This window comes from Octopus bimaculoides, chromosome 5 (genome assembly GCF_046866305.1).
Source record: "Octopus bimaculoides isolate indiv1 chromosome 5, ASM4686630v1, whole genome shotgun sequence".
Lineage (NCBI taxonomy): Eukaryota > Metazoa > Mollusca > Cephalopoda > Octopoda > Octopodidae > Octopus > Octopus bimaculoides.
Window position 1 is genome coordinate 7,993,331 of NC_142932.1, and position 12,500 is coordinate 8,005,830.

At 35.6% G+C, this 12,500-nt stretch overlaps 1 protein-coding gene across 5 annotated transcripts in view; it reads left to right on the plus strand.

Annotated features, from left to right (window-relative positions):
* The window catches only part of LOC106873828 (uncharacterized), a 147,744-nt gene extending 146,489 nt beyond the window's left edge, over positions 1-1,255 (plus strand). For all 5 annotated transcript variants that reach the window (XR_016241842.1, XM_089351979.1, XM_052967965.2 and 2 more), the window contains one exon: positions 1,123-1,255. Coding sequence is in view for 3 of the 5 variants with exons in the window: in XM_089351979.1 (XP_089208105.1) it covers positions 1,123-1,138 (16 nt within the window). In the remaining 2 variants the exon portion in view is untranslated. The remainder of the gene's footprint in view (positions 1-1,122) is intronic.
* The last annotated feature ends 11,245 nt before the right edge of the window (positions 1,256-12,500 follow it).

The following is a 12,500-nucleotide window of genomic DNA, read 5'->3' on the forward strand; positions in this document are numbered from 1 at the left end:
CGAACGCAGAATCTCGAAGTTATGAAACACCGACTTAACCACTCGCCTACGATGTATCTGCCTAAGGTTCTTCGTTATTAATATTTAATTCAGAGAAGGCGGCGAGCTGGTTGAATGGCTAGAACTTTGGGCAAAATGCTTAGCGGCACTTCATTCGTTCACGTGCTGCCAAGTTTGATTTTACCTTTCATCTTTCCGGAGTTGATAAAATAAGTACCAGTTGAAGGATCTTTTTTAAAACGGGGGCCACATTTTTCATTAATGTTTTACGTAGTGTTTTTGGTACGGAAAGACTTTCAAACTTCGGATACTTATCTATTTTGTGTTATAGAACAGAAAAATATTTTTGTATTCGAATTTATTTCATGTAAAAAATTGTCTTATTTCGATAATTTCAACCAATCACTGACAAGTATTCAGTTGTTTATATTTACTCCTTTGGCTGATTAAGCAGTGTAAAGCGTATTTAATTTCCATAGCTTCGTTTTGCTTTTTTTCTTTTTAAATTTGCTGTTTTACCCTAACCCTAACCCTATCACCGATAGAACTGTTTCAGAATCGTTTGTTTATGTAGTCGGCACTTAATGTATATCGGCTGAATGGACGTCAGTGATTGGTTGAAATTACAGAAATACGACAACTTTAACATGGAATAACTTAGAGATTTCTTTTTTTTTAAAGAAGACTAAGAGAAAAAGATGTTTTATATGACACATTCTACCAGTGTTCCAAGTTTCAAAGTGTTTCGTTAATGAAAAATGTGGCCCCCGTTTTAAAAAAGATCCCCAGTTGAATACTAGTGTCAACAGAATCGACTTACCCCCTCGCTCCAAATTACTGGCCTTGTGCCAAAATTTCAAATCAATATTTAGTATGGAGAAGACAGCGATCTGGTAGAATCGTTAACACGTCAGACAAAATGCTTAGCAGCATTTCGTGCGTGTTAATATTCAGAGTCAACACGCCACCGAGGTCAACTTTGCCTTTCATCCTTTCGGAGTCGATAAAATAAGTACCAGTTGTAATCGACTTCACTCCTCGCCTGGCATTGCTGGCCTTGTGCCAAAATTTGAAACTAATAGTTAATACGGAGCTATATTTTGATAATCAACTTCATTTCAGGCCTCCCCAGTTCTGAATGTAGGAACAGACAGAAGAAAGAAAATGTAAAGGAAAAGACAGAATTTCTATGGCGATTTCAAGACTGCAAAACTTCTCAAAGGAAATAAAATTTGCATTTTTGAAATTAATCAAATTCCTTATTTAAATTTTTTCTACATTTTCTCTTTAAATCGCATACATATATAAGCATGTTTCATTTATCTGTGTATGAATGTAAAATTAGTTGATCAGACACACACACACATGTATTTAGACACACGCATATACGAAAACATACATATAGGAAGTCCGATTGGCAGAGGCTTTACTGATTCGAATAAATTGCCTTACAGTAATGGTTCAGGCTCGCTACATTGCAAGTTCAAATCCCACTATCAACTATAGTCGAATCTTCTCTCTTCCGGCATGAATTTCTCTCTTCTGGAAGGAATCTGATGTCGGACAGGCTGTATCAGGTCCCAGAGCGTTAAAGGTACCCATGTGCCACGACGGCGCCCCTACAACAATTAGATGGTCCAAGTTATTTTCATATATATAAACGAATTTTTTATTTGTCAAAATCTTTCTAATTGAAGATATCATTGGTACAGATCGTCTTATAATTACTTGGTAGAACATAGCTGACGTGTTGAATTATATTGCCAATAGTTAAAGTTTAACAAGGCGGCGAGCTGGCAGAATCGGGAGCACGCCGGGCGAAATGCTTAGCAGTATTTCGTCTGCCGCTACGTTCTCAGTTCAAAATACACCGACTTTTCCTTTCGTCCCTTTCAGTGACGATAAAATAAGTACCAGTTGGTACTGGGGGCGATATAATCGACTTACTCTCTCCCACGAAGTTGCTAGCCTTGTGTCAAATTTGAAACCAATAGTTAAAGTTTAACAACCGGAGCAATTATAACTTCTCACGTCGACTATATTTTTTTTTTTTTTTTTTTTTTTCAAATTTCAATTGACAGAAAACTGTGACAGAAGTATTTGCGTTTAATTAGGATAAAGGGCATACATTTGTAAAGTATCTCTCAGAATCAATTGACTTCCCCAGTCAATCTAAACAGGATAGTAAACTATTTATCTTACTGGAAGCCAGTCTCCTACATCACATTAATAGCAAAACAAATGCAAATAAGGAAAAACGAAAAAAGACTAGTATTTTGGTTGACATTTTCAAACTTAAATTTTATTCGTTTATAAAAAAATGTTAGGTTTCCTTTTCCTAATAAAATAGAAATGTTCATTTATAAATCAGCCATAGACATTGTATAAATAAATACAAGTAGGTAACAGACTAGTTTTCTCAAAAATATACCAACCTTAGGTAATAAAATCAATAATTTTAGATATTATGCAGGCATAGTTTCATTCAACATTAACACGTTTTTATTAGTTCAGTAAACAAATGGAGTGGTATTTTTGGCATAAATCCCAGATACTTTCTTTTTCACGATATTGGCACAATGCCAGCAATTTCGGGGGGAGAGGTAGATCGATTACATCGATTCCGGTACTCAACTGCTATCTATATTATCGGCCCCAAAAGAATGAAAAGTAAAGTTGACCTCGGTGGAATTTGAACAAAGAACAAAGACGAACAAAATGCCACCAAGCATTACTAACATTACCTTTTTCTCCCCGAAGTCGTCAAGCTGGTAGAATTGGTAGCACGCTTAGCGGCATTTTGTCTGTCTGTACGTTCCAATTTCAAATTTCGCCGAGGTCAACTTTGCCTTTCATCTTTTCGGGATCGATAAAATACGTGCCAGCTGATTTACCCTACCCCCAAAATTGCCGGCCTTGTACCAGAATTTGAAATCAATATTACCTTAGTTTTTGTAGGAGTTTTGCAAGTTTATTTTTCGTGTGTGAAATCGGGTATTAAAGTAGATTCTGTGTATTGGGATGAATATTCTGTCAGTGCGTGTGTTTCTCATTGGCAAAATGATCCTATCAAGATACACCAATATTACTATCATTCAGCAGATCAATATTACTAATATTGTTTGATTGATCTGGAAAATAACGAAAACCAAAATGTTATAATAAAAACTTTAAACAAAAAAGTTAACATTGATTCAGATATGTTCATTTGTTCAGTTCTTTATCATTATTATTATTGAAACTATTCAAAAATAACATAGCATCGTGGATTTCTTGGACGACCTTAATTTGCTTGATCGCCACATTGCAGTAGTCCGAGTAGGTTTTAGACGGTATTTGGTCTTGACATTTGTAAGGCGTAAACCAGGTATCATGAAATGACTGCATCTGGATTTCTTTCGCAGATTGCAAATAAATCTCAGCCCTATCCAAAATTCCCATTAAATCTTCAAGGGAATTTTCAAAGTCCTTTATAAACATTTTCTCCGAATGATTTCCTGCAATATTCTGAGAGACTGCTTCAGAAGAAGTTTTAAATACTTTACGCAATGACGCTTTCAAAGTCGGAAATAGGATCCGAAATTTTTTAATAAAATTACTATCAGAAACATGTGGTGATCGTGCGTTTATAGGATTCTTTATTTCGTTACATGGTTCGACATGTGAAGCATTTGAGTCCTGAGTGTTTTGGCTATAGTGACATGACGGTAGTTGACACTCGATTGCCTGTTTTCTATGCAGCTCTTGCAGATGCTGCCATAATATTTGGTTTCGAAATTGTATCAAATTATTCTCTCCATTACAGTGACTCAAACTATTAGCTTGATTCGCTTGCCTACAAACACCTTGGAACACATTTGGACGACTTACCATGCACGGAATCAGTTGATCTGTTTTAGCCACAGTTACATAGTTTTGTACTGGATTCGTCTGTATTTGTCCCGTGTGTTCTATTAACTGACGATGCATTTCTTGCGAAGGAAAATTTAAACCTTGAGATAAATTATCTGGTTGCGGCAAAATACAGTTACTCATGACAGCTTTATTCTCTTGGTTTAAAACCAGATACGTAACCAGGTTTGGTCTGAATGCTGAATTTCCTGAAATAGCTGGGTTTTTTCCAGTTTGAGAAGCGGTGAAATTGCCCGATGGCACTGACCGATATCCAACTGTAGTGCATTCCATAGACTCTTTGACAGCAATAGCTTCTTTATTAGTTACTGAAACGGTAGCTTTCTTCATTACTGGCTCGATTTGCAAATTATTGCTTGGCAACACACTTTTGAAAGGTGAGCGAGCTGGAGAAGGTACACAGACACTAAACTGATCGTTAACCGTTTGGCGTGGTTTTTTATTGATAGGAACTTGCTCTAACGTTTGATCATCTTGCATTGCAACTAAATCAGGCTGCCAGAAATTAGACGGGCCAGCATTGTCCCCTCTACTAGTAGATGAAGAATTCATAAATACAGCAGGCATATTAAAGGACGTCTTATTTCCATATTCAACTCCAGGTTTTAAATCACCGTTGAATTTTTTCTCATTATCCGCACTTCTTTGAAAATTATTATAGTTATTGTTGTTGTGTTCGATATTTTTTACGCATTTTCTGGATCTAATGAATTGCTCACTCGGATCTTTTGACACATTATTTAAATTCCCGTTCGATTGTGAGTCTGATTGGTGTTCTAACAAATTCGGACCAGCTGTCGTAAGACTGCTAAAATCTTTCATCTCTCTCTTTTTCTGATGCGTATTAGGGTTAGACACATCCAGTAGGACCACATGTAGTGTTTGGCTGCTTTCGGGATCATCGGAAGGGAAACGTTTCGACTCGGCTAACCCGACATCAGGTAAGGCTGCAGTTTTATTGGCTACAGTGTTTTGTAACATATTAGGAGCAAAATGCCGATTGATTGACTGCATTTCTTCCTTTGTGTTTGCATTTAGGGGAGATATTTCTGTTTGCGAATTATTGATATTCAAACGATCTGGCCGATCGGTTTGCTCTACTGAAGGTTCAGTCTTAGGTTCACATATATGTTTAGTAGTTATCCCTGATTGTTTTGATTCTGTCGCTGTTGGGATCGAAGGATTTTTGTCGACATATGCTTTCCCATACAATGTTCTCGAGTTTGTTGAACCATAGTTGCTGCTTCTGTCAGTAACCCTGGAATTGTTTAGTGGCTCACCAATACTTCTTCGACAATTTTCCCAAATGGCTTCGTTAATTCGTTCACCAATTGTATGACTACGAAACCGATCACCAACGGAGCCATCGCTTCCATTATCCTGTTCGAAGTTGTCATTGTTTCTGTTATTTAATTTAGGAACACAGCCAAGAGTCGATTTACTTAGTTGACAAGATGCGTCCGGGTTTTGCTGTTTATAAACATTCAGTAGCGACTTCGACATTCTCTACCGGTGGGGGTGGGGTATCTGGTTAATTGGTTTGTTTTGCATAAAAGTATTTTCTGAAACAAACACTCGACTTCCACAACAGTATTAACACCATCTCCGGAAACCCATCTTTGCAATCAACTATTTTGTACAACCAAAACAAAACAGCTCGGTACTTACTCAATAAATTTCCAATACCGAGGCAGCTAGCAGTGTCTTTTTTTTTTGTTGTTTTTTTCTCGAATTACCTTTTTATACAAAAGGAGGCTTATTTTTAGCAACAAACAATGTCTGTATCTTTTTTGTTATAATTACATTAAAGGAATTGTCAAGCTGTTTCGTTTTTGTTTATCGATATTGCATAGGTTATTTTGTAAAATATTACTAAAATACAAAACCACCAGAAAGATAGCTATATAAGTGTTACTGGTGGCAATTCCATTATTTTAAGACAGATTAAACCATTTCTAAAATCAGGTAAAAAGGAAATATAAATAATGAGTTACTTATATAAGATGTTTGCTACAAAAAATATCTAAAGAACATGGTTCGCTACGTTACTCTGCAGCTATCTACATAAGAAGTATTATTATAAGGATTCCTTTTTTTTTAATGATGGTAATAACCAATTATTGGAAGGAAGACGAATGGTATACTGAGTAAATTCTACTAATTTTAACTGTTAATAAATTAACCCTGGTTCAGGATTTAAAAAGAAGAAAATGAGGCCATTCGTAAGTGAAGCGAGTGGTTCCATTTCCATTTTTTACGTTATAACATTCATTTTATTTTTATATGTTTTATGTCTCACATGTTCTGTTTGCCCCTCTATGTTTAACCCCCGGTGGGGGGGGTCGATAAATTGAGTACCCAAAATTTCAAGGCCTTGTGCCTTCAGTAGAAAGGATTATTATTATTATTATTATTATTATTATTATTATTAGCATCACGTCCTCACTTCAAGTCTCATCGAGATCAACATCACTTTCGAGTTCGATAAAATAACCTGCCTTTTCAGGTTCTGGGTTCAATTTCCACGTTTAAATCTCTCCTCCAAATTTACGACTGTATCTATATAAGACATTGTTTGGAGCGATAGATTGGCGGAATCGTTACCGCACCGGACCAAATGATTTTTATCCCGCTAATTCTGTGGTTCACCGTCTTTCACGCAAAACTTTATAATACTTTCTTTAAAGCAGTACATTTGGAAGTAGGTAGTTATCAATTACTTATACTCTCGGTGCTTGACAGGTGCTTGTTTTACGATCTAAGAAAGATGAAAGGCAAAGTCGTCCTCAGTGGAATTTAACTAAATATCACAGAACTACTAATTTTATATCCTATCACTGATCTGACCATTCCACTGCAAAATTTAATCATTGCTTTACAAATATTTGACAATTATTTATGTCACACATACACAGTCAAAAATTTTAAGTGAGCCTCCAACTCCGGAAGAATGAAAGTCAAATTGTATATCAGCGAGATTTCAACTCAGAACTTGGATTTCAAATGTTTCCTCCGATTCTCTGACGACTCTGTTAATTCGGCGCCCTTAATTTTTTTCTAACATCAATAAAAGGTCAGAAACTTGTGGGAAAATGGTAATTCATTAAATTGACGAACGGCACTTCACTGGTACTTAATCGATCCCGGTAAGATGAGCTACAAAGTCATCTTCAGTGGTATTTAAACACACAACGCAAAGTGATATAACCAAATATCACAAAATTATTATTTCTCCGTCGATCCGCCGATAATTCTGTTATTCCATTCCAATTGTAATTTCAGTAATACCATTTAGCTATAATTTGAATTCAGTTTGCCCTGGGTGGAGCTTCTTCTACAATATCGTTTGACTTACTAGAAGAAAGGGTCTAATGTTTCGCAAGTAGCAATTACCCATCTTTTAACAAGGTGCACATTAGATAATCTCATTCTAGATAGTGAGTGGTTCTCCATCGGTTCCGATGATGGGGTTGAGTTATTCGATCAACTGAATTACCTACTTATTTAGATTTCCGTATCAGTAACTGAATATTCCACAGGTAAAATACCTTTAACCTAATTCTCAAGCAAAATTTGGGTAACATAATGTATTACAATTTGCATCTTTGAATCATTGAGACGACCCAGCTAAAGACTTCCCAGCTAAAGACTTCCCAGCAAAAGACTTCCCAGCTAAAGACTTCCTAGCTTGTTCCGATCCACACCATTTCACTAAAGCGGCTTGGTAAAAAACAAACTGTATAAGATACCATTCAGTAGGACTGAATCCGATACCTCAAGATCATGACACTAAGTTCTTAACCATTTGGCCATCCTGCGTCGTAAGTTCTAGCTAATAATATTCGGTAAGAGGATATAGGTTTATCACACAACTGAGTTCATAGAGCACAAAACAAATAGCCACGAGGATTGCATTGTTCTTTATCAAGTATATTTCATCTTAAATGGCTCAGTCCGCATAAACTTAAGTAGATATTGTTGCAAAAGAACGCCCCAATTCTGTACGCAGCGATAACACTGCGAAACCCTTGAATAATTTGTTGGTGTACAGTGCTAGTTACAACTTGTCCGTTGGGAAGGATATACTTTATCAAGCAAGCATAACCTAACACACTTCATGAAGAGTAAGTATACACAAGTCGGAAATAAACTGCGTCAGTCTAGTTTAATCGAAAATAGACTATAACCAAAGTCAAGATAAACAATAAGAATACGAGAGTGTGCTGAAAAGTTCCTGGCTTTAAGTAAGAGAAAATAAAGCTGATTATGATTTTATTCAATATATACTCCTTTCAGATTTATACACTTATTGTAGCAGCCTTCAGTTTTTCTCAGCTCTATAAAAGAACACGAAAGGTTGAGCCTCCAACCAGGCCTTTCGTGACGCCACAAAGCCAGGAACTTTTCAGCACCTCCTCGTTACTTGATGGTTAGTTGAAAGTATATTAAAATTGTAATCTTCATGTATTTCAGCTTTGTTCGATAATTTTTTTATTATTTTAATTTTAGTTTCCAGAACTTTGTATCAGCAAATGTTTACTTGTTCGTACACTTGAACTAATAATATATAATAATATGGCTGTCAACTCGTAGTTGAATTATTTCATTTTATAGTTTGTTGTTATTCGTCTTTTCACATTCGGCATTGACGCCGGAAGCAACCGCGCAGGGGACAGAAGATTCGTAACTGATCCTGTCTGAACGAAGCCCCTGGTGCAATAAAATTGTAGAAGTAGCGGTACTTCGTTGTCGCAGAATAGTGTGATGCACCAACCATCGCAACGAAAGGTCAGCCGTCTGTTTGTGGATTAAAGAAGTTCAAATCTTGACTTGCGCTGAACTTGAAGTTGAAAAAGTGATACATTTCTAAAAGTAACCACATATTTAAGTAGACAGGAGGAAATAGAAATAGGGTGATTGCTCAAAATGCATATATATATATATATATATATATATATATATATATATATATATATATATATATATATACATACATACATATGTGTGTGTGTGTGTGTGTGTGTGTGTGTGTGTGTGTGTGCGTGCGTGCGAGCAAAGCAGCTAGTTCTAAAATCTCTAAAAGAGATATATGTAGTAACGGTACTAGATAGTAGTGTTTTTTTTGCCACTATAACGTGGATGTTCTATACAGAACTATGTTACTGCATTTTAAGCCTAGGAAAACATCTTTTCATATACATACGCACATGCACACACACACACATTATACATATATAAATAACGGGGCTTGGTAAACTATAGTATATCTTATCATAAATGAACGCTAAGATGCAGACATTATACATGGACATAATAATGACTCTCTCATAAGAAGTGAAACCGGTATTTAATAATGTATTTTTACAACAATTTGATTTTAATAATGTATTTTAGAATAATTCAGTTAATTGTCATAGAAAAAGAATTGTTCATTTTCTTCATTTTATAACATTTTTCTATATATTTTATTTTTCTATATATTGCGATCTATATTTTATATATTTTTGTATTAACTACCAAAGAAGGAAAGAAAATGAGTAAAAAAAAATGAACAAATCTAAAAAGCAACAAATGAAAATATTTTAAAAGAACCGATTGCAGTTAGCTCGAAACTTGTCAATAGCCGAAAAAGAAAAGCTACACTACTTTGCTAGAGAAGTTAATAAAGAGGAAAAGAGAATAAATTTTAAGTAAATTAGTGTGAATTTATGTCGTTTATGCAGAACTTTTTCGGAATGTATTCATGAATCAAGAATTTCAACAAAAACATAGACAACCGTCATAAGAAATGAGATTGCAACTCGGTCAACAATTAAAGCCATATTAGCCTCGTCTAAAACATGAACCTTCATTACTGCATATTTTCAGTTTGAAATAAGTGAAGATAGTTATAAAGTTGGCATATTTGAAAGATGGATTAATTTAACACCGATAATTCTCGTTAGAAAATTATATATCAAACCAGTTTAAGACGAATCAGAACATCTAAAGAATAGCTCTAGAAAATTTCAGAATAGAATAGAGCTACTATTGATGAAGAAATGCTCATTGAAGTATCCAAGATAGTACAAAAGACACACTGTTGAAAATATCTGTGAAAAATGGAAAGAAGAATGTGAAAACAAGGAAATTATTTCGCTTCAATGATTAAAGTAAAGTGATAATCGTTTTTGGAGTTGCAAAAAGAACTTTCAAGAAGATTATTCTTCGGAAAATACATCCATGAAAAATTAAAACTAAAATAGTGTTTTATACAGAATTCGTAAAATAAACACAAGATGAATCGAGCTTTAGAAATTCATAAGAAATACCGAAGTAATGTTCAACGGAAATGTGAAAGTTGAATTTAACAGAAACCAATCTATATACAGATTTACAAATCACTCAAGGAAATAAAACCAATTGTTGTGAAGTAGAGAAACATCTAAATCGAGGATTAATCAGTTTTCACAACGAGCAATGAACAATTACGGGAGAAACATGTTTGAAAATAATAATGGGAGAAAGGATTTAGAAATAATTAAAGGAGAAACTATTTTGGAAATAATTACTAAAGGCTACGTGATTCTGGTGAACTTTATTTGAAATGCAATGCAAATCAATTGTGTAGATTACCAAAATTCCCCATAAGCAAGACTATAAAATGATGTCAGTAAAGGATTGTTGCTTGTTTCTTTACATGTTCTTCATACAAATGGTTTAAAATTAACACCAGTAGTGACAAGCCCACCATTTGAAACCCCTCGACAGAATAATTTTTAGGTATTTTACTGAAACCATATTTGAAATATATGTAGAGCTACATAAGAGACGTCTGTGCTAAATCATCTTCCATGTATAGCAAACGAAGAAACCTTTATATCTGAATTTTTTAGGTTAACTTGTATACAAATATATCACCTTATATACAAATAAATACGATAAATGCTCATAAATGCAGAGAAAAATCAAAATGTCCATTGATCTTTGTATGAGTACAAATCTTGTATATATATATATATATATATACCGTGAACACAAGCGGTGGTGGGGTCCGTATGTTTACATTGGGCAGACGGCTGATTCATTTAAGAATCGTTATCGTAACCATGTCGACAGCTTTAAGATAATCAATAAAAGACATTCAATATCTTTGGCCGATTTTGTATCGCGACTGAAGGATAAAATGAAGTACAGCATAAAGTGGTCCATAGTAAGGCACGTGAAACCATGCAATATAATTTCCAGGAGATGCAGTCTCTGCTCCAAGGAATCTGTCTATTCTGTAGACTAATGAAAGCATTAATAGAATTTCTGGAAGACTCTGGAGATGCCTACAAGCATACAAAGGCACTTTCGCACAATGAATTTTGGGTAACTGTTAGCACAATTTACTTTAAGGTATGGATGACTTAAGTTTACTTTTAACCTCCCCATTTTTACAAACACCAAGTAGATAGTTAACTCTCTTTGTGATCATGAGTGCACCAAACGTCACGTGTGCGTATGCCCACATTTTCGCGGATGCTTCTATGAGCGAGTGTACTCACGTCATGCAGCTTGCCCGAGGGCGTTTATACATCCATATTTTTTAACTGTTATTTCTAATACTTTTCTTGCTGAATTGCGTGTTCGTTTCTCTTTCTACCATCTGTGATCTTATTTTTGCTCTTCAATGTAAACGAAGATATTTCCTCCGTCTGGCTGCTTTTCATTCTACAAAACAAGAAGTTATTTTGCAGGACTATTATTTTAACGAGTTGCGTCTATTTATCGCCCGGTGAGATACATCTGTACTGCCGGATACTCCTGAACTAGATGTGTCGAAACAATTGTTGTGATTAATAATTAATTCTCGTATATTCCATCTTCCATTTGGCATATATGTTTGTGTGTGTGTGTGTGTGTAAAATGTGGTATAACTATAAACAGAGCAAATTTTAGCTATTTCACTGCAGACTAAAAAAATGATGACCAACTGCCTCAACACCCTGACTGGGTGTTGGAGCAGTTACGCAACAACTGAAATGTAGACGTAATATACCTTTATTCTGCAAAAGCTTTTGGCAAAGTGGATCATGGTATGACATACCACAAACTGCGTGATCTCGGCATGGCTGGAAAACTTGGATAGTCGTTACATGACTTTCTGAAAGTCAGAAGTAGTGGCCAATGGAGCCACCTCAATGAAAACAGAATTAGTGAGTGGTGTTCCACAGGGTACTGTCTTCGGACCACTGCTTTTCATAGTGGCCCTCTCAGATATGCCCTCAACTGCCTAGATAGCCACCCTTGCTAGCTACGTAGAAGATACGAAAGTCTCGCATAAAATGCAGAACCCTAGCGATGTTGCACACCTGCAGCAGGAGATGGATTCAATTTATAGATGGGCTGAGGATAATAATACGCAGCTTAATGCTGAAAAATTCCAGGCCCTGCTCTACCAGCGTCCAAAACTGAATATAAAACTTACAGGGTCCACTGGTCCACAGGGGATTACAATCCCAGAGCCTAAATCAGTGAGGGACCTGGGTACCAACATGAGTGATGATCGCACTTTCCAAGTGCACATTACCAGCATAGCGACAAAGTGCAGATGACTGGCTGGT